We start from the raw sequence: 23,348 nt of genomic DNA on the forward strand, positions 1-23,348 counted from the left end.
GCGGGGAGGGAGAAGAACACCAACCCTCGCCCCCTACTTTGGAGCTGGGGTACTTGGAGGACCTGGAACATTACTTTGACCAGGTCTCTCCGTGTTCCCCGGTTCCTGGGGCGGAGGGGGAACCCCTTCCGCTGTCACTTCCCGACCCAGCATCACTTTTAAAAGATCCCAGTGGGGACTCCTCTGCCGACGATCCTGGGGGTGGGATCGGGGCAGAGCCAGGGTCGGATGGAGCGGCCGGGCCGTTTGCCGTACCTCGTGCGGTCGACGGGCCGGCTGCTAGCGGTGACCTCCCGGAGGGGGACGGGGACTCGGTGGAGGACGCGGGTGAAGATCTCGAGTCCATCGCCAGTGAGGCGGTGGATCTCCTCGTGCCCGCCGCTGAGACCCTCCTCATTCCCGTAGAGGAACTCCGGGACTTTTTGGTCCAGAGCCAGGGTCGCCGCGACCAAGCCCGTCTGGCCCGGGAAAGATGGTTCGAGCCGGGGCTGCTCATCGCTTCCGTCCGCGTCACCGCTAAAACCATGGCCGTGGGCGGGCCCTTATCAAAGGCGCAAGGCCTTGAGCTGCGCCGGCTCAAAGGGTTCCTCGCTGGGCTGCTGAAGGAGTGGAGGTCAACAAACGACTCCACTCCCTCCCCACAATAGGTTAGGTAGAGGTTGCACTCAGCTTTTGTCATGAAGATAGCCATAGCCAGCCTCAACATCAACGGCAGCAGAGAGGCACACCGTAGATTTAACAATTTTTCGCTCCTGCGGGAGGGGAAATATGCGGTGTGCTTCCTGCAAGAAACCCACACCGTTCCGGGAGACGAAGCCACGTGGCTCCTGGAATGGCAAGGAGAGGTCCGCATGAGCCACCTCACTACCACTTCTTGTGGGGTGGCCATCTTGTTGGCCCCGCATTTTCAGCCGGAGATCTTGGGGGTCGAGGAGCCCGTGCCAGGCCGCTTGCTGCACGTCATGGTTCACCTGGGGGACGTGCCGCTCCATCTCGTGAACGTGTACGCCCCTCAGCCCGGACCGCAGCAAACGCACTTCTTTGAAGAGGTGTCCGCTCTTCTTGGCTCCGTCGACGTCGGCGACTGCATTGTCCTCGGGGGGGATTTTAACTGCACCCTCGAGGCGAGGGACCGTTCCGGTGCCCCGCAGAGCATGACGGCGATGGAGAAGTTGAGGGACCAGGCCGGGTCCTTCGACTTGGTGGACGTCTGGCGAAATCTCCATCCCGACTCCAGCGCCTTTACTTGGGTGAGGCCTGGAGTAGGATGGTCCAGAGTCGACCGCCTTTACGTGTCTCAGGCGTACGTTTCCTGCGTCCCGGCGGCCTCCATGCGGCCGGTGCCGTGTTCGGACCACCACCTGGTGTGGGCGGAGCTCGCTTCGCTCCGCGCGAGGACGGGGTCCGCGTACTGGCATTTTAACAACTGGCTGCTGGAGGACGTGCGGTTCCAGGACTCGTTCCGTCGATTCTGGGCCGACTGGAGAAGGAAGCAGGGGGGCTTCCCCTCCTTGAGGCTATGGTGGGACGTGGGCAAGGCTCACGTCCGCGTCTTCTGTCAAGAGTACGCGAGGGGGTCGACCAAGAGGCGGGCGGCCAGGGTCGGGCGCCTAGAAAAAGAGGTGCTCGAACTGGAGTCCCGTCTCGGTCAAGTCGTTGAGGACCCGGCCCTGCGGACGGTGTACGAAGCGAAGAAGGCCGCGCTGAAGGACCTGCAGCTCGTCGGGTCCCGAGGCGCGTTCGTGAGGTCGCGGATCCGGTTCCTGCGGGATCTGGACCGCGGCTCCCCCTTCTTCTACTCGCTGGAAAAAAGGCAGAGTGTCCGTAAGCAGCTCTTGACGCTGCTGGCCGACGACGGCTCTCTCGTCTCGGATCCAGAGGGCGTCAACAACAGGGCCCGTGAATATTACGGGGCTTTGTTTTCTCCGGATCCGTCCAGCGAGGAAGCGCGTAGAGTTTTGTGGGAGGACCTGCCGAGGGTCGGCCCGGAGGGCGCCGAAAATCTGGAAGCTCCGCTAAGCCTGGCGGAGCTGACCGGCGCCCTCGACCGGCTCTCGAGGGGAAAATCCCCGGGGCTGGACGGGCTGACCGTGGAGTTCCACAGGGCGTTCTGGGACGTCCTGCGGGGCCACTACGCGCGGGTCCTGGGGGAAAGTCTGGCGACCGGGGTGAATCCCCTCTCTTGGCGCAGGGCAGTCATCGTCCTGCTGCCTAAGAAGGGTGATCTCCACCTCCTTAAGAACTGCCGCCCGGTCTCCCTCCTCAGCATGGACTACAAAATCTTCGCCAGGGCGATGTCTGCTCGCCTTGGCGCCGTGCTGGACCACATGATCCACCCCGACCAGTCCTACACAGTCCCAGGCTGGACAATCCACGATAACATCCATCTGGTCCGGGATCTCATCCATCATTCCCAGGAGGCTGGTCTGTCGGTCGCCTTCCTATCTCTCGACCAAGAGAAGGCGTTCGACAGGGTGGATCACGACTACCTGTTCGGAACTCTGCGCGCTTTCGGGTTCGGGACGCATTTCGTCGCCCGGATCCGACTTTTGTACGCTGCCGCGGAGTGTCTGATAAAGGTTTGGGAGAGGGGTGCGCCAGGGATGCCCCATGTCCGGCCAGTTATACGCCGTTTGCGTGGAGCCTTTCCTGAGCCTCCTGCGGACGAGGTTGACGGGACTGGCTCTGCAAGGGCCGGGCGTGGAGGTCGTCCTCTCGGCTTACGCCGATGACGTGCTCCTCGCGGTAGAGGATCCCGCTGACCTGCGGAGGATGCTTGAGTGCCAGGAGATTTACTCGGCCGCATCCTCTGCCAGGATCAACTGGGAGAAATGTTCTGGACTCCTAGTAGGTCAGTGGCCGATGGACTCCCTGCCGGAGGAGCTCAGGCCTTTTGCCTGGAGCACGACCCATCTCCTCTATCTGGGAGTCTACCTTAGCCCCGACGAGGAAGCCTGGCCGGCAAACTGGCAAGAGCTGGAGGCCAAGGTCACCGCTCGCCTAGGGCGCTGGACAGGACTGTTCCGAGTGCTGTCCTACAGGGGTCGAGCGCTAGTCATAAACCAGCTGGTGGCCGCCATGTTGTGGTACCGGCTGGTCACTTTGACCCCTCCCCCTGCGTTTGTCACCAAGATACAGAAGAAGCTGGTGCACTTCTGGAACAACAGGAAGCACTGGGTCTCTGCCGCGGTCTTGAGTCTCCCGCTTGGGGAGGGCGGTCAGTCGTTGGTGTGCGTCAGCACCCAGCTCGCGACTTTCCGTCTTCAGACCCTGCAGAGATACCTTTACGTCGATCCCCCTCCGAGGTGGTGTGCTCTGGCGACGTATTTCTTCCGCCAGCAGCACGGCCTCAACTACGACACGCAGCTCCTGTTTGTGAGCTTGGGGGGTGTCAGGACCGCCCTCCGGGAGCTGCCTGTCTTTTACAAGGAACTCACCAGGGTCTGGAACAAAGTCTCCACCAAGCGCAGCTCTCCACCGGCTGGAGTGGCGGCTGTCCTGCAGGAGCCGCTGCTCGGGAATCCGTACCTCCACGACCGCGGTTTTAGGTGGCGGTCGGACGAGAGGGCTGTGGCTGGTGAGGTGATCAGGGTCAGGGACCTGCTCGATGGCGGAGGAGCGGGCTGGATGGCGCCAGACACGCTGGCGCGGCGCCTAATTTCCGCCAACGTCCGCCGCGCGGCCGATGCCATCGAGTTGCTAAAAACAGCTCTGGGCCCTGACTCCGTTCGGTGCATCGAGGAGGCTCAAGCACGTGAGGAGATCCCGTCCGTCCGGACGGAATTCCTCATCGGCGCCAAACCCCGGAATCTCCTTCGGGAGCCGGCGCCTCACAACTTGAGCCGCCTTGAGGAAATCCCCTCAGTGCCTTTCAGTTCCGCGCAGAGGGGTTTCCTGTACGGGCTGCTCCTACACACTCTCAACTTTGCCATCCTCGCCTGCCGTCCGGACACGCCATGGCGTACCATCTTGCCGTCCGGAGTAGGCGGGGGTACCCGATGGAGTGCACTCTACGCGGGAGTCCTCCCAGTATTTATCGGGGACTTGGCCTGGAGGGTGGTGCACGGAGCAGTCCCGTGTAATAAATTTTTAAGCCGGTTCACGGGCTCCCAGGCCGCCTGCAATTTCTGCGGTCTGGAAGAGTCCGTGTTCAATGTTTTTATGGAATGTGCGAGGTTGCAGCCCCTGTTTTATTATTTAAAGGGGCTGCTCCTGAAATTCTGGCTGCACTTCAGTCCCACACTCCTGATCTTTGGGCACCCTGTGCGGAGGGGAGTGGATAGTTCCGAGGGCCTCCTCGTAGGACTGCTCCTGGGCACGGCCAAGGGTGCCATCAGCCGGTCCAGGCAGCGGGCGGTCGAGGGGGTCGTTCAACCTGACTGCCTGCCTCTCTTCCGCGCGTACATCCGCGCCAGGGTGTCCTTGGAGATGGAGCACGCGGTGTCCACCGGTCTTCCGCGAGAGGTGGGCGCCGGAGGGACTGGAGTGTATCGTTACCCCCGGCAACCAAATTTTAATTTGATTTTATTTATTTTACAGTTTGATTTGTTTTAATTGCCGGTTTTAGTGTCCCCCGCCCCTTTTATAGGGGGCACTTGTAGAATTTATGATTTTATGGCCCAAACATTTTTTTTTTTAAAAGTCCAAAAAAAGTTTAAAAAAAACAAACAAAAAAAACAAAAAAAAGTGCAGTTTGAAAAATGTTTGGAGTGTCCCCCAGATTGGGGGACATTTGATTCAATATTTATTTCGTTATCTAACCAAAAAGAGTTCTGTGGACAATCACTCCAAGGTCCCTTTGTTCATCTACACTTCTTAGTGGCCTACCACTTAATGTGTATTCCCTTTCCTTATTAGCCCTCCCCAAGTGCATTACCTCACACTTCTCAGAATTAAATTCCATTTGCCACTGTTCTGCCCACCTGACAAGTAGATTGATATCCTCCTGCAGTCCATGACTTTCCTCTTCATTATTAACCACACAGCCAATTTTAGTGTCATCTGCAAACTTCTTAAGCATACTCCCTATATTCAAATCTAGATCATTGATGTATACCACAAAAAGGGACCCAGTACTGAGCCCTGCGGAACCCCACTGGAAACATCCTTCCAGTCACAAAAACATCCATCAACCATTACCCTTTGCTTCCTGCCTCTGAGCCAATTTTGGATCCAACTTGCCACTTTGCCCTGGACCCCATGGGCTGTTACTTTCGTGACCAGTCTGCCCTGTGGGACCTTATCAAAAGCTTTGCTAAATTCCAAATACACAATGCATATACACACTACCCTCATCGACCCTCCTCAAAAAATTCAATCAGGTTAGTCAAATACGATTTTCCCCTAACAAATCTGTGCTGACTGTCCCTAATTAATCCTTGCCTTTCTAAATGTAGATTTGTCCTGTCTTTCAGGATTTTTTCCAATAATTTTCCCACCACTGAGGTTAGGCTGACAGGCCTGTAATTATTTGGCCTATCCCTTTCTCCCTTTTTAAACAAGGGTACCACATTAGCAGTCCTCTGGCACCATACCAAAATCCAAAGAGGACTGGAAAATGATGGTCAAGGCCTCTGCTATTTACTCTTTTGCTTCGCTCAACAGCCTGGGATGCATTTCATCCAGGCCTGGGGACTTATCTACTTTCAAAGCTGCTAAACCCCTTAATACTTCCTCTCTCTATATATTTATTTCATCCAGAATATCACACTCCTCCTCAATAGCAGTATCTGTATTGCCTCTTTCCTTTGTGAAAACAGATGCAAAGTATTCATTATGAACCCTACCAACATCTTCTGCCTCCACACACAGAGATTACCCTTTCTTCAGTTACCCTCTTATCCTTTATGTATTTATAGGACACTGTACCCATGCACCATTACATCACGGTGCCCATGTGCAATGGAGCTGCAGGCAGGCCAGGCTGGGATTGGGTGGAGAGCTGCATGAGGGGTTATGGGCCCAATGGACTGCTCCCGCGCCACATACACCAACCGGGCCGCTGGAAGTGGGGCTGCGCAGCACGTACGCAAAGGCGGGAGCCCACGGCGTGCGGGCGGTCAGGTGACCACAGCGCGTGACGTCAGCCGCGCCATCCCGCCCCACTACTACCGGAAGTGACGCGTAGAATTGGGCGGTTTGCGGCGTCACGTCCGGCGGGCGGGAGCAGGTGGCGCCGAGGAGCGGCTGAAGCTGAGGGTGAGTGTGTTTCATTTTCCATTTACCGCCCGCCCTCTCACCCCCCCCAAACCCCGACCTTTCACCCCCGCTCCCCCCGCCCCTTCACCCCCGGCCCCAACCCCACCCTTTCACCCCAACCCCGACCTTTCATCCCCGCTCCCCCCCCCCCAACCCCGACCATTCACCCCACCCCTTCACCCCCCCCCCCAAACCCCGACCTTTCACCCCCGCTCCCCCCCCAACCCTTCACCCCCGCTCCCCCCCCAACCCTTCACCCCCGGCCCCAACCCCACCCCTTCACCCCCCCCCCCAACCCCGACCTTTCACCCCCGCTCCCCCCCCAACCTTTCACCCCCCCCCCCCCCCCCAACCCTTCACCCCCCCTCCCACCCAACCCTTCACCCCCCCTCCCAACCCTTCACCCCCGGCCCCAACCCCACCCCTTCACCCGGCCTCACCCCTTCAATCCCCCGCCCAGTCCCCAATCCTCACCCTCGCCATTTGCCCCTCACCCCCAATCCTCAACGTTCGCCCCTAACCTTTGCCGTTTGCCCCTTGCCATTCACCTCGACCTGGGGGACTGCGGATGAGGGTGACCGTCCCCACGGTCGACTGGGGTCCGGAGGCACGGAGATGGGTGTGTCTGTTTGTATACTGGCCCACAGATCCTTAATTAACAAAATTCTGTCAATCTCAGTTGTGAATGTTTTAATTGACCCACAGCATTTTTGGGGGAGAGTTTTCCAGATTTCCACTACCCTTTGTGTGAAGAAGTGTTTCCTGACATCACTCTTGAAAAGCTGAGCTCTAATTCCCTCCTTGTTCATCCAACGAATTGGTAACTACTTCAAAAGAAAAGGTTGCAAGTTTGTCAAGTACCACTTGCATTTTACAAATGTGTACGAGCTCTCTTCTATTATCCCATGTTTACTAATTGCATCTTGAATTATGGCTTGTAAGAGCTTGGCCACAACAAGTTAGACAAGCTGCTGAAGACTATTGAATCCAGGTAACTCGACACCAGAGGTGGTGTAATTCACTTTTACCTCCGAACCCTAATGGTGAACAACTGGGTGGATATTTAAAACATAACATCCATTTATACATAGATTACAATACTGAATGTTGCAATTTTGGCATTATTTAAAGAGATGACATTTAGTACATCATATGCCATTCGACAACAACAACAATGTTTATTTATATTGCGCCTTTAACGTAGTAAAACGTCCCAAGGCACTGCACAGCTGTGTTAAAAGACAAAACAGATAAATTTGACACCGAACCACATAAGAAGGAATTACAGCAGGTGACCAAAAGCTTTGTTAAAGAGGTAGGTTTTAAGGAGTGTCTTAAAGGAGGAAAGAAAGACAGAGGTTTAGGGAGGGAGTTCCAGAGCTTGGAGCCCAGGCAGCTGAAGGCACGGCCACTAATGGTTAAGCATTTATAATCAGGGATGCTCAAGTGGACAGAATTTGAGATGTGCAGATATCACATGGGGTTGTGAGGCTGAAAGAGATTAGAGATAGGGAGGGGCGAGGCCATGGAATGATTTGTAAACCAGGATGAGAATTTTGAAATCGGGAGCAAATGTATGTCAGCAAGTACCTGTTTGACTTGGAGCAAGTTAGGGCACGGGCTGCCGAGTTTTGGATGACCTCAAGTTTGCGTAGGGTAGAATGTGGGAGGCCAGCCAGCGGTGCATTGGAGTGGTCAAGTCTAGAAGTAACAAAGGCATGGATGAGGGTTTCAGCAGCAGAAGAGCTGAGGCGGTTTCAGTTATGCAGCGGATAGGTGGCTGGAAGCTCATTTCAGGGTCAAATATGACACCTAGGTTGCAAACAGTCTGGTTCAGCCTTGGATAGATGCTCGGGACAGGGTTGGAGTTAGTGGCTAGGGAATGCAATTTGTGGCGGGGACCAAAGATAATGGATTGGTATTCCTAATATTTAATTGGAGAAAATTTCTGCTCATCCAGTACTGGATGTCGGACAAGCAGTCTGACAATTTAGAGACCGTGGAGGAGTCAAGGGAAGTGGTGGAGAGGTAGGGCTGGGTGTCATCAGCGTACATGTGGAAACTGACTGTGTTTTCGGATGATATCGCCGAGGGGCAGCATATAGATGTGAAATAGGAGGAGGCCGAGGATAGATCCTTGGGAGACACCAGAGGTAACGGTGTGGGAGTGAGAAGAGAAGCCGTTGCAGGTGATTTTCTGGCTACGATTAGATAAGAATGGAACCAGGCGAATGCAGTCCCACCCAGTGACTATTTCCCATCTGATCTCACTTGTATCGACTTTACATGAGTCATTGGCCAGATACAGGAGTGTGCAGAGAGCAGAGAATATCTTCGCTTGATTCAGTATCAGTCTTCTGTTCTGTTCCTATTGTTGCCTCTCAATATTCTGGGTTGATAATGTGAAGGCACTTCTGTATTCCACACTCCTCAGTTACTTGGTGCTGCCTTGGGCTTCTAATGTGTTTCAGGGAGTCTTTTGTGAGGACAAACTGCTGTCCAATTTCCCTCCCTGCCCCCCATGCTAGCTGATGTTCATGGTTCCCTCTCCTTGGGTACATAAGAAATAGGAGCATGAATTGGCCATACGGCCCCTCGAGCCTGCTCTGCCATTTAATACGATCATGGCTGATCTGATCATAGACTCAGCTCCACTTCCCTACCCGCTCCCCATAACCCCCTTATCCCCTTATCATTTAAGAAACTGTCTATCTCTGTCTTAAATTTATTCAATGTCCCAGCTTCCACAGCTCTCTGAGACAGCGAATTCCACAGATCCACAACCCTCCGAGAAGAAATTTCTCCTCATCTCAGTTTTAAATGGGCTGCCCCTTATTCTAAGATCATGCCCTCTAGTTCTAGTCTCCCCTATCAGTGGAAATATCCTCTCTGCATCCACCTTGTCAAGCCCCCTTATAATCTTGTACGTTTCGATAAGATCACCTCTCATTCTTCTAAATTCCAATGAGTAAAGGCCCAACCTACTCAACATTTCCTCATAAGTCAACCCCCTCATCCTCGGAATCAACCTAGTGAACCTTCACTGAACTGCTTCCAAAGCAAGTATATCCTTTTGTAAATATGGAAACCAAAACTGTACGCAGTATTCCAGGTGCGGCCTCACCAATATATAGCTGTAGCAAGACTTCCCTGCTTTTATACTCTATCCCCTTTGCAATAAAGGCCAAGATTCCATGGCCTTATTGATCACTTGCTGTACCTGCATACTATCCTTTTGTGTTTCATGTACAAGTAACCCCAGGTCCCGCTGTACTGCAGCACTTTGCAATCTTTCTCCATTTAAATAATAGTATTTTCCCATTCCAATTTCCCATCATCATCCCTCTCCTCAAAAAAACATTCTTAACCCCTCTGTCCTTGCAAACTATGCTTTGAGACGTCCGGTGGTTGTGGAATGCGCTATATAAATGCAAGTCTTTTTTGTACATGGTTTGTATTTGTCCACAAGGAAATTTGTCATTGTCACGCAGGCCTTGAGGCTCACTGGGCCTCTCCAGTTTGAACGTGTTTGCGAAACTCCCAACTATGACCTGGTCAGTTAAATCCTAGTTGGAGATGATTATGTGAGCTGGTAAGGAAATGTCAAAGCCATAAAAGACTTGCATTTATATAATGCCTTTCATGACCACCAGACGTCTCAAAGCGCTTCACAGCCAATGAAATACTTTTTGAAGTGTTGTCACAGTTGTAATGTGGGAAAAGCGGCAGTCAATTTGCGCACAGCAAATTCCCACAAACACCAGTGTGATAAGCTGTTTTAGTGATGTTGATTGAGGGGTAAATATTGGCCAGGCCACTGGGGATAACTGCCCCGTTCTTCTTCGGAATAATGCCATGGGATCTTTTACGGCCACTTGAGAGCAGACGGAGCCTCGGTTTAACGTCTCATATGAAAGACAGCACCTCCGACAGTGTCAGCCTAGATTTATGTGCTCAAGCCCCTGGAGTGGGCTCAGTTTGACTCAGGCGAGTGTGCTACTCACTGAGCCGCAGCTGATTTTATCAGGAAAGGCTGACCATATTGGGTACCTTGAAGATCGTGGATAGGAAAGGAAGTGTGGGAAGGTAATTTTTTTTAACCACCAGTATTTTTCCCATGTGTGTATTGCAGTGAGGACACGGTGCTGTGCCAACATTGACGAGGGAGACCATTGGACTTGCTTCGTGGGACCTCCCCAATGTCGGAACTATCTGCCCAGGTTGTGCCCGCATTTCAGGGTGGACAGCCGAGAGAAAATGCCTCAGAAAACTATCAGACCAACTCGGTGAGACTTTGTGCTCCTGATTTAATACCTTCTCTCTCACCAAAATTCTGAAGCATTTTGATAAGGAGAAACTGTTTCCACTGGCGGGAGGATTGGTAATCAAAGGTCACAGATTTAAGATAATTGTCAAAAGAAACCAGGGTGGGGGAATAAAGAGAACTCCATTACACAGCGAGTTGTTGTGATCTGAAATGTCGTGCCTGAAAAGGTGGTTGTAATGTATTTGCTTGATGGGTTCTTTGCTTAAGAATTCATAGCAACACATTGCTATTAAGAACTAGTTGGTTTATTAGCAAAAGGTTTAACAATCACACGATACATTACTAGTTCATCCACCAGGCTCTCAACACCTGCCTCATCGTGGATCCCCCGAACCCAACTGGCTGGGGTTTTATTGAGTCTTGTGAACATCATGTGACTGGCTAAGCCACTCCCAACTCAACAGCTCTACAAACCTGTAAGCATACTCTCGGGGACATACATTACAGTGGTGGATGGAGATTCAGTCGTAACTTTCAAAAGGGAATTGGATAACTATTTGTAAAGGAAAAATTTGCAGGACTGTGGACAGAGCAGCAGGAGTGGGACTAATTGGATAGGTTTTTTAAAGAGCAGGAACAGGCACGATGGGCCGAATGGCGTCGTCCTGTGCGGTATGATTCCATGAAAGTTTGGTTTATGAGGGAAAAGTATAGATGGTCACAATACTTCTGATCGATCAGGAGCAATGTTCTTGTGTAAATTAGTGAATTAAATAGGGTTAGTTGTTTAAACACACGTGCAATGTGTCCTATTTCAGGCTTAGCTCTTAGTTTTGGTCAGTGGTTGACAACAGACACTCCTAGAGGTAATTCAAATGGATGGCACCCTTTCTCTTCAAACCCTTGTGTGTGCCAGAATTGCTCTGTTTTGATAGTATTGATAAATTGTTTTGGTATTTGGACTATTGGCTTTTGCACTTTAGGATGTAGAATTGATTTTGAAAGTGCTGTTCTTATCGTACAGAATGCTTGCTCCAAATATATCATTCCCAGTAAGGTTTTAAGAAATTCAGTGCATTACCTAAGATTTTCTCCGACTTGCCTTCTTTGTTTTGCACCTAGAATCATTCGAGTGCAGTGTTTACACCACTGTAGTTAGTGCAAATGTGAAGCTTTTCTTGCATCATTGTTAGCACGGTAGTTGTATAGAAAGTATTTTCCATATGTTTGTGAAAGTGATGGTATGTCTAAGATTGAGTATTCGGAAAGTTCATGTCACTTCTGTACAGTAGTTTCATTGGACTTTGAGATTTTGGTTTGCTGGAGCTTGAAGGACAAAGGGCTTTTATTCTTCAAGGATATTTTTGCCACCCACCCTCCTCCCAACTGCCTTTTCTGGTTTTCTTTTCTATTTCTCAGTCTAAATTGTTCATTTGGTTATTCTACACTGTTGGGAGCTGGCCCGGGTCTGTGTCTAACTTTCTTCCCTTAAGGACCATCATTTTCCAATCCTCCTTGGCTACAGGAGTGGTGCCAGAGGACTGCTAACGTACCATTGTTTAAAAAGGGAGGATGGGATAAACCGAGCAATTACAGGCCAGTTAGTTTAACCTCGGTGGTGGGCAAATTATTGGAATCAAGAAAAACTGGATCAACTGGGCTTGTATTCACTGGAGTTCAGAAGAATGAGAGGGGACCTCATAGAAACGTTTAAAATTCTGATGGGTTTAGACAGGTTAGATGCAGGAAGAATGTTCCCAATGTTTGGGAAGTCCAGAACCAGGGGTCACAGTCTAAGGATAAGGGGTGAGCCATTTAGGACCGAGATGCGGAGAAACTTCTTCACCCAGAGAGTGGTGAACCTGTGGAATTCTCTACCACAGAAAGTTGTTGAGGCCAATTCACTAAATATATTCAAAAAGGAGTTAGATGTAGTCCTTTCTACTTGGGGGATCAAGGGGTATGGCGAGAAAGCAGGAATGGGGTACTGAAGTTGCATGTTCAGCCATGAACTCATTGAATGGCGGTGCAGGCTAGAAGGGCCGAATGGCCTACTCCTGCACCTATTTTCTATGTTTCTATGTCATCAATTCTGAGGGACAGTATAAATCTTCATTTAGAAAGACACAGATTAATCAAGGACAGTCAGCATGGATTTGTTAAGGGAAGGTCGTGTCTGACTAACTTGATTGAATTTTTTGAGGAGGTAACAAGGAGGGTCGATGAGGGCAGTGCGTTTGATGTCGAGTATATGCATTTTAGCAAGGCTTTTGATAAAGTCCCACGTGGCAGGCTGATCAAAAAAAGTAAAAGCCCATGGGATCCAAGGGAGAGTGGCCAATTGGATTCAAATTAGCTCCGAGGCAGGAAGCAAAGGGTACTGGTTGATGGGTGTTTTTGTGACTGGAAGGCTGTTTTCAGTGGGGTTCCACAGGGCTCAGTACTCAGTCCCTTGCTTTTTGTAGTATAAATGGTTTAGACTTTAATGTAGGGGGCATGGTTAAGAAATTTGCAAATGATACAAAAATTGGCTGTGTGGTTGACAGTGGAGGAAAGCTTTAGACTGCAGGAAGATAACGATGAATGGTCAGATGGGCAGAAAAGTGGAAAATAGAATTCAACCTGGAAAAGTGTGAGGTAATGCATTAGGGGAGGGCCAACAATGCAAGGGAATACATATTAAATGGGAGGTTACTTAGAGGTGTGGAGGAACAGAGGGACCTTGTAGTGTATGTCCACAGACCCTTAAAGGTAGCAGAACAGGTCGATAAGGTAGTTAAAAAGGCAGACTGAATGCTTTCCTTTATTAGCCGAGGCATAGACTACAAGAGCAGCGAAGTTATTCTCGAACTGTATAAAACACTGGTTAGGCCACAGCTGGAGTACTGTGTACAGTTCTGGTCACCACATTACAGGAAATATGTGATTGCACCAGAGAGGGTACAGAGGAGATTTACCAGGATGTTGCCAGGACTGGAGAATTTTAGCCATGAGGAAAGATTGGATAGGCAGGTGTTGTTTTCTTTGGAACAGAGGAGGCTGAGGGGTGATTTAATTGAGGTGTATAAAATTATGAGGGGCCTAGATAGAGTGGATATGAAGGACATATTTCCATCAGCAGAGGGGTTAAGTAGTTAGTAGGAGGTTTAGAGGGGAGTTGAGGAAAAGTTTTTTCTTCCAGAGGGTGGTGGGGATCTGGAACTCACTGCCTGAAAGGGTGTTAGAGGCAGAAACCCTCACCACATTTAAAAAGTACTTGGATGTGCACTTGAAGAACCGTGAGCTGCAAGGGCTACAGACCTAGTGCTAGAAGGTGGGATAATGCTAGATGGCTCTTTTTCGATGGACATTTATGAGCCAAATGGCGGCCTCCTGTGACATGATTTTCTAGGATTCTATAAATCTAAGGTGCTCAGTCTTGATGCAGTTTGAGATACCAGCAGTCCATGTACAATGTGTCCATGACTATCCTTCAAGTACACCTAGACAATGAGTGTCCCCGAATAGTGGCTGTGCTGAGGATGAGACCTTTCTTCCCTTTGTTCCCCCCCCCCCCCCCCTCATTGTAGAGCCTCAATAGTTGCTGCAGTTGATATCAGGTTAGCTGTGTTGAGAATAGAATCTGGGAACTTCTGGCCATGACTTAGTCCTGAACTAGACAGTGTCAGATGAGGAGGAATTTCTTGACTCAGAGGGTTGTGAATATCTTTGGAATTCTCTGCCCCAGAGGGCTGTGGATGCTGAGTCTCTGAATATATTCAAGGCTGAGATCGATAGATTTTGGGAGTCTAGGGGAATCGAGGGATATGGAGAGCGGGTGGGAAAGTGGAGTTGAAGTTACTGATCAGCCACGATCTTATTGAATGGAGCAGGCTCGAGGGGCCGTACGGCCTACTCCTGCTAATTCTTATGTTCTTTTATTCTTGTGTCTACGTATGAGACCATTGGGGAAGATCGGTGACCCCTGTAATGTTTCTGATGAAAAGGATTGAATTCCTTTCCTAGTTGAAGTTTTTGCTATGGCACTCCTATCCTGTGTGGTGGCCTGGCTAACAAAATGGGGCCAATTGTTGAGGTGTCGCTCTTTAAATGTGGATCAGAAACTCATTGCAGCGGAAGGATAGTGCTTCTTAAGAGGCTATGGGCCAAGAGAACAGTTGTCCCGAATAATTTAGAGTGGGTACTAGAATCACCTGAGCCAGGATTCATGAAGGAACGAGCAAGTGTGCGCATGTGGCCCTGAGCTCCACACCTGGTCTGGAGAGCTGAAGTTGGAATTCACTTGACTCAGCTGTGGACTGTGTTTTTTGGGGCTTGTAATGTTTATATCCTTTAAACATCCAACTGGGAACTTTCTTGGTTGGATATTTGTGTCCTCAACTCGTTTACACATTTACGGTTTTAAGAATGTTTTCCCTTTTCTTCGGTTGACACATGTTTAACATGGTTCTGATTGCTCTCCATTATCTCACCCCAAGTTGCTATTATTTCTTCCATGCATAAATGCAGATTGTGAATGTTCGTAGACCCTTTGACAATGAGGTTCACCACAGTCTGATCCTACCTTATTTGTGTCTCTCGCCTCCGGTTGCCGAGGCTCATTTCATGTTATAACTGGCTGAGCGCCGCCTCTGCACTGACTGGGGGTTGAATCTGAGTTTGTCCTGATCTGTGTGGTTCAGCTCTAGCTGTTTGTACTAACTGGGGGGGGGGTGGGGAGAGAGAGAGAGATATTCTGATGGAGGGTTACAATGTTGGCTAGGTTTAGGTGATGGAACTGCTGCTTAGAGATCAATATATGGTGTAGAATTGGATTGATGTATTAGTACATTCGCTTCTGAGTCAGAAGGTTGTGGGTTCAAGTCCCACTCCAGGGACTTGAGCACACAAATCTAGGCAGACACTGAAGGAGTCCTGCACTGTCGGAGGTGCCGTTTGTCAGATGAGATGTTAAACCGAGGCCCGGTCTGCTCTCTCAGGTGGACGTAAAAGATCCCATGGCACTATTTTGAAGAAGAGCAGGGGAATTATCCCCAGTGTCCTGGCCAACATTTATCCTTCAATCGGCATCACTAAAACAGCTTATCGAGTCATTATTGCATTGCTGTTTGTGGGAGCTTGCTGTGCACAAATTAGCTGCTGCATTTCCCACTTTACAACAGTGACCATAACTTCAAAAGTACTTCATTGGCTGTAAAGCGCTTTGAGATGTCTGGTGGTTGTTAAAGGCGCTATATACCTTGAGTATTGTGTTGCAGTTTTGGTCTCCTAATCTGAGGAAGGACATTCTTGCTATTGAGGGAGTGCAGCGAAGATTCACCAGACTTATTCCCAGGATGGCAGGACTGACTTATGAAGAAAGACTGGATCGGCTAGGCTTATACTCATTGGAATTTAAAAGAATGAGAGGGGATCTCATAGAAACATATAAAATTCTGATGGGACTGGACAGGTTAGATGCAGGAAGAATGTTCCGATGTTGAGGAAGTCCAGAACCAGGGGTCACAATCTAAGGATAAGGGGTAAGCCATATAGGACCGAGATGAGGAGAAACTTTTTTACCCAGAGAATGGTGAACCTGTGGAATTCTCTACCACAGAAAGTTGTTGAGTCCAGTTCGTTGGATATATTCAAGAGGGAGTTAGATGTGGCCCTTACGGCTAAAGGGATCAAGGGGGAAGGGAGCGAAGGCAAGAGTGGGGTGGGTACTGAGGTGAGTGATCAGCCATGATCATATTGAATGGTGGTGCAGGCCTGAAGGACCAAATGGCCTGCTCCTGCACCTATTTTCTCTGTTTCTATATAAATGTAAGTCTTTTTCTTCTTTTAGTTTTGAGAGTTGGGGATAGAAACCTAGAAAATAGGTGAAGGAGTAGGCCATCCAGCCCTTTGAGCCTGCACCACCATTCAATAAGATCATGGCTGATCATTCCCTCAGTACCCCTTTCCTGCTTTCTCTCCATACCCCTTGATCCCTTTAGCCGTAAGGGCCATATCTAACTCCTGCTTGAATATATCCAATGAACTGGCATCAACAACTCTCTGCAGTAGGGAATTCCATAGGTTAACAACTCTGAGTAAAGAAGTTTCTCCTCATCTCAGTCCTAAATAGCTTACCCCTTATCCTAAGACTGTGATCCCTGGTTCTGGACTTCCCCAACATTGGGAACATTCTTCCTGCATCTAACCTGTCCAGTCCCGTCAGAATTTTATATGTTTCTATGAGATCCCCTCATATCTTTCTCAACTCCAGTGAATAAAAGCTAAGTTGATCCAGTCTCTCTTCATATGTCAGTCCTGCCATCCCAGGAATCAGTCTGGTGAACCTTCGCTGCACTCCCTCTATAGCAAGAACGTCATTCCTCAGATTAGGAGACCAAAACTGAACACAATATTCCAGGTGGGGCCTCACCAAGGCTCTGTACAAATGCAGTAAGACGTCCCTGCTCCTATACTAAAATCCCCTTACTATGAAGGCCAACATACCATTTGCCGCCTTCACCGCCTGCTGTACCTGCATTCCAACCTTCAATGACTGATGAACCATGACACCCAGGTCTCGCTGCACCTCCCCTTTTCCTAATCTGCTGCCATTCAGATAATATTCTGCCTTCGTGTTTTTGCCCCCAAAGTGGATAACCTCACATTTATCCACATTATACTGCATCTGCCATGTATTTGCCCACTCGCCTAACCTGTCCAAATCACCCTGCAGCCTCTTAGCGTCCTCCTCACAGCTCACACCGCCACCCAGTTTAGTGTCATCTGTAAACTTGGAGATATTACACTCAATTTCATCATCCAACTCATTAATATATATTGTAAAGAGCTGGGGTCCAAGCACTGAGCCCTGCGGCACTCCACTAGTCACTGTCTGCCATTCTGAAAAGGACCCATTAATCCTGACTCTCTGCTTCCTGTCTGCCAAACAGTTCTCTATCCACGCCAGTACATTATTACCCCCAATACCATGTGCTTTGATTTTGCACACCAATCTCTTGTGTGGGACCTTGTCAAAAGCCTTTTGAAAGTCCAAATACACCACATCCACTGGTTCTCCCAGAGGATTTCACAGAGCTTGGTCTGGGAAGAATTATCCTTGCCTTGCCTGAGAGCTTGTGATTGTCTTGTGACGAATTGTCTTTGATTTACAGGGAATGGATTTGATGAGCTATGTTTTTTTAACTGGGTTTATTTTATTTATATTCTAAACATAGATTTTCAAAAATGAAATTGGAACCCCTGTATCAAGGAGCACACCAAGTCCTGTACACCCATCATCCCTGTTCTCACTGACTGTCATTGGCCAACAACACCTCGATTTTAAAATTCTCATCTTATTTTCAAATCCCTCCGTGGCTTATCTCTGTAACCTCCTCCAGCTCTACAACCCATCACGATCTCTGCACTCCTCCAATTCTGTCCTCTTGCGCTTCCCCAATTCCCACCATTGGTGGCCTTGGCTTCAGCTGCCTAGACCCTAAGCTCAGAAATTTCCTCCCTTTAAACCTCATTGCCTCTCTCCCTCTCTTTCCTCCTTTAAAACTGACCTACATCGGCTTCCGGTTAAGCAATGCCTCGTTTTCAAAATGCTCATCCTTATTTTCAAATCTTTCCATGGCCTCGCCCCTCCCTATCTAATCTCCCCTAGTCCCCGTTCCCCCCCCCCCCCCCTCCCCCAAGATATCTGCGCTCCTCTAATTCTGCCCTCTTCACCATCCCTGATTATAATCGCTCAACCATTGGTCATTGGTGGCTGTGCCTTTTGTTGCCTCGGCCCCAAGCTCTGGAACTCCCTGCCCAAACCTCTTCGCTTCGCTACCTGTTTCCTCCTTTAAGACGCTCCTTAAAACCTACCTCTTTAGCCAAGCTTTTGGTCATCTGCGCTAATAACTATTTATGCGGCTCGATGTCAGATTGTTAACGCATAATACTCCTGTGAAGTAGCTTGGAACGTTTCGCTATGTTAAAGGTGCTATATAAATACAAGTTGTTGTTTAAAAGGCTCCTTAAAGCCTACATCTTTAAGGAGCCTTTTAAGCATCAACTTATTTTGCTTCCATTATACAGTGCCTTTAACGTAGTAACCAGTCCCTGTGAAGCAGCTTGGGACAGTTTACAATGTTAACGGCTCTATATAAATGCAAGTTGTTATACGTAGTTCACTTTACACAATGTACATATTACAACACTTCATGTTCTTAACTTCATTTGCAATCTTATCCTTTGATTCCGTCCATAGTGCTGACTCATAAGCAAGCTGCCTTGTTGTGTAGGTTTACAGCGTGGGTACAGTTCAGTGGCAAACACCTGCCTTGTTCTCTGACCAGAAGTGGGTGTCGAAGGGAAAACACCTCCAACCTGCCAAAGTGAGCAGGTCTGTTTGGAAATGGATAGTGCTGATGAAAATGAGGAGTGTGTCCCTTTGGTGAGCCTCAGAGAGGAGATGTCAAGCGAGACTTACCAGGTAAGCTGCGGGCTGTGATGGAGGCAAAGCAGCAAAGTTTGTCTAGGCCCTGTGTCTGATCGAATAGATATTTCTTCAGTCGCACAGCTTTGTTCCTGCACGTTAGCGAGAAGTGTATTTCCTGGCACAGTGGCGAGCAGGAAAGGTCGGTGTTTATACAGGAGAATTTGGAGAGCATCAGTTCCATATCAGCGGCTGGGTGTGTAGATGTGGAAGTTGCTGATGTTTAATTTTGGAAGAATAGCCTTGCTGAGGGATTTGTTGTGGGAAATGCATCCAGAAGCGAGTATGTTTCTAGTCTGGTCTGATTTACTGACTATAGCTCAGCTTCACTGAGGGATTAGTCATTGGAAATATTTTTAAAGGTTCAACTGTTGGAGTAGTTCTTCTAAAGTGTGTGTTTTGGTGTGTGTTCTTCCCCCGTTCCCCCCCCCCTCTCTCCGCCCCCGCCCCCTACATAATCTTTGTGCCTTTACCCAAGACATGAGGGCAGGACACCATTCAGTCCCTTGTGCCTGTTCTACCATTGTTAGTTGATCTGTATCTTGCCTCCATTTTTCCACCTTTGCTCTCTTACCTAACAAAAATCTATCGACCTCAGTCCTGAAAGCTCTAATTGTCCCCCAGCATCCACAGGCTTTTTGGTGGGGATAGAGTTCCAGATTCCCACTCCCCTTTGTGTTAAAAAGGATTTCCTGGCATCACCCCTGAATGGCCTGGCTCTAATTTTAAGCTTATGCCTCCTTGTTCTTAATTTCCCCACCAGTTATGTCAGAACATAAGAGATAGGAGCAGGACTAGGCCATATGGCCCCTCGAGCCTGCTCCGCCATTCAATACGATCATGGTTGATCTGATTATGGACTCCGCTCCACTTCCCTGCCCGCTCCCCATAACCCCTTATTCCCTTATTGTTTAAGAAATTGTCTATTTCTGTCTTAAATTTATTCAATGACCCAGCTTCCACAGCTCTGAGGCAGCGAATTCCACAGATTTACAAACCTCAGAGGAAATTTCTCCTCAGTTCAGTTTTAAATGGGCGGCCCCTTATTCTAAGATTATGCCCTCTAGTTCTAGTCTCCCCCATCAGTGGAAACATCCTCTCTGCATCTACCCTGTCAAGCCCCGTCATAATCTTATACATTTTGATAAGATCACCTCTCAGTCTTCTGAATTCCAATGAAGAGGCCAAACCTACTCAACCTTTCCTCATAACTCAACCCCCTCATCCCCGGAATCAACCTAGTGAACCTTCTCTGAGCTACCTCCAATGCAAGTATATCCTTTCGTAAATATGGAAACCAAAACTGCACGCAGTATTCCAGGTGTGGCCTCACCAATAGCTTGTGCAACTGTAGCAAGACTTCCCTGTTTTTATACTCCATCCCCTTTGCAATAAAGGCCAAGATACCATTGGCCTTCCTGATCACTTGCTGTGCCTACATATTAACCTTTTGTGTTTCATGCGCGAGTACTCCCAGGTCCTGCTGTACTGCAGCACTTTACAATCTTGCTCCATTAAAATAATAACTTGCTCTTAGATTTTTTCTGCCAAAGTGCATGACCTCACACTCTCTGTATCTACCCTATAAAAATTATTTTAAATACCTCGATTAGATCACCCCTCAACCATCTAAGCACAAGAGAATACAAGCCAAGTTTATCCAACCTCTCCTCAGAATTTAACCCATGTATTATTTTCCTTTCCAAGATATAATCCTTACAGGAGACTTGTAGAGGCTAAATGTATTGTGTGCTGAGCTATTGAGCCAGGCCAACCAACAGCTCCCAGGTTCAATGCCCGTTCTATACAGGATAAGTGGATCTGGGGAATTACTATTGACTTCTGGGGCCTGGGGCTATGGAGAGGAAAAATTGGACAAGACGTCCCTTTGTCACTTACTGTCTGGTGGCTGTTGCTGTAAGCCCGCATGGGTGTTGTCATGGTCCCTAAATTGTCAGACTGCTTGTCCGACATCCAGTACTGGATGAGCAGAAACTTTCTCCAATTAAATACTGGGAAGACCGAAGCCATTATCTTTGGTCCCTGCCACAAACTGTGTTCCCCAGCCACTGACTCCATCCTTAGAGGGACAAAGAATAAAAGAGCTCTAGTGATGGGGGATTCTATAGTTAGGGGAACAGACAGGCGTTTCTGCAGCCGTAGACATGACTCCCAAATGGAATGGTGCCTCCCTGGTGCCAGGGTCAAGGATGTCGCATAGTGGGCGCAGGGCATTCCTTGGGGTGGGAGGTGGGGTGGGGTAAAGAGAGAACGAGGGTAAACAGCTAGAGGTCGTGGTCCATATCGGGACCAACGACATAGGTAAAAAGAGGGATGAGGTCCTACAGGCAAAATTCATGGAGCTTGGAAGAAAATTAAAGAGTAGGACCTCAAAGGTAGTAATCTCTGGGTTACTACCCTTGCCAAATGTTAATGATTACAAGAATAGAAGGATAGAGAGGATGAACACGTGGCTGGAGAGTTGGTGTAGGAGGGAGGGCTTTAAATTCTTGAGGCATTGGGACCGCTTCTGGGGGAGATGGGACCTGTACAAACTGGACGGGTTGCACCTCAACAGCGCTGGGACTAATATCCTCATGGGGAGTTTTGCTAGTGCTGTTGGGCAGAGTTTAAACTAGCTTGGCAGGGGGATGGGAACCCGAGAACAAATTCAATAGGGAAGGAAGTAAAAGCAGAAATAGGATAGCAAGAATCTAGAAAGCGAATCTGTAAGACAGGAAACGAGACTTAAGTAGTAAGCAAGGAGGTCTTCCTGTGCTAAATGGTATATACTTTAATGCAATGAGTTTAGTGAATAAAGTAGATGAGCTAAGAGCACAAGTAGATACTTGGGAGTATGACATTATAACCATTACAGAAACTTGGCTGAAAGAGGGGCAGGTTTGGCAGATCAACATTCCTGGTTGCAGGATTTTTAGACAAGACAGAGGGGAGTAAAAAGGGGCGGGGGGGGCGCGGTATTGATTAAATAAACTATTACAGCGGTGAGAAGGGATGATATGTTGGAGGGATCATCAAATGAGGCCAGATGGGTAGGATTGAAAAATAAAAAAGGGGCGATCACATTGCTGGGCGTGTACTATAGACCCCCAAACAGTGGGAGGGAGATAGAGGAGCAAATATGGAGGCAAATTGCTGTGAAGTCCAAAAACCATAGGGTAGTAATAGTCGCGGATTTTAACGATCCAAATATTGATTGGGACAAATATAGTGTGAAGGGTATAGAGGGTGCAGAATTCTTGAAATGCATTCATCAAGAGACCTTTTTTAGTCAGTATGTAGTACGCTCAGCACGAGAGGGGGCGGTCTTGGATTTAGTTTTGGGTAATGAAGCTGGGCAGGTTGAAGGGGGTATTAGTGAGAGAGCACTTGGGTGCCAGTGACCATAATTCAGTCAGATTCAAGTTGGTTATGGATAAGGACAAGGATAGGCCTGGAATAAAAGTCCCGAATTGGAGAAAAGCCAATTTTGCCAAGTTAAGGAGTAATTTGGCCACAGTGGACTGGAAACAGCTACTTGTGGGTAAATCAATGTCGGAACAGTGGGAGGCATTCAAGGAGGAGATCCGGAAGGCTCAGGCCAAACATGTGCCCTTGAAGAAAAAGGGTGGGAATAACAATTCGAGAGCCCCCTGGATGTCTAGGGACTTACAGGGGAGGATAAAGAAAAAAGGGGACGCTTAGGTCATAGACCAATGGCTAAATACTATAGAATCTTTAGCAGAATATAGAAAGTTAAGAGGCAAAATTAAAAAGGATATTAGGAATGCCTAAGAGAGAGCATGAAAAATTCTTGGCGATTAAAATAAGGAAAACCCTAAGATGTTCTATAAATATATTAAGAGTAAGAGGGTAACTAAAGAAAGGGTAGGGCCTATTGGAGACCATGAGGGTAATCTTTGTGAGGCGGAAGATGTTGGTAGGGTTCTTAACGAATACTTTGCATCTGTTTTCATGAAGGCAAAGGGAAGTGTGATATTCTGGATGAAATAAATATAGAGAGAGAGGAAGTATTAAGGGGTTTAGCAGCTTTGAAAGTAGATAAGCCCCCAGGCCCAAATGAAATGCATCCCAGGCTGTTGAGCGAAGTAAAAGAGGCCTTGACCATCATTTTCCAGTCCTCTTTGGATATGGGCATGTGCCAGAGGACTGCTAATGTAGTACCCTTGTTTAAGAAGGGAGAAAAGGATAGGCCAAGTAATTACAGGCTTGTCAGCCTAATGTCAGTGGTGGGAAAATTATTGGAGAAAATCTTGAAAGACAGGATAAATCTACATTTGGAAAGGCAAGAATTAATTAGGGGACAGTCAGCACGCATTTGTTGAGAGAAGATCGTGTTTGACTAACCTGATTGAATTTTTTGAGGAGGTAACCAAGAGGGTCGATGAGGGT

General features: G+C 48.6%; 1 protein-coding gene across 4 annotated transcripts in view; it reads left to right on the forward strand.

The window, feature by feature from the left end:
* Positions 1–6,100: 6,100 nt before the first annotated feature.
* The window catches only part of psen1 (presenilin 1), a 103,821-nt gene continuing 86,573 nt past the window's right edge, over positions 6,101–23,348 (forward strand). For 2 of the 4 annotated variants that reach the window (XM_070878693.1, XM_070878696.1), the window contains exons 1-2: positions 6,107–6,198; positions 10,331–10,484. In XM_070878693.1, the coding sequence (XP_070734794.1) occupies positions 10,398–10,484 (87 nt within the window). In that variant the 5' untranslated portion in view covers positions 6,107–6,198; positions 10,331–10,397. Of the gene's footprint in view, positions 6,199–10,330; positions 10,485–18,750; positions 18,933–23,348 lie in introns of those variants that run through there. The other 2 variants (XM_070878695.1, XM_070878694.1) reach the window with 2 other exon arrangements.

This window comes from Pristiophorus japonicus, chromosome 4 (genome assembly GCF_044704955.1).
Source record: "Pristiophorus japonicus isolate sPriJap1 chromosome 4, sPriJap1.hap1, whole genome shotgun sequence".
In the NCBI taxonomy this organism is placed as follows: Eukaryota; Metazoa; Chordata; class Chondrichthyes; family Pristiophoridae; genus Pristiophorus; species Pristiophorus japonicus.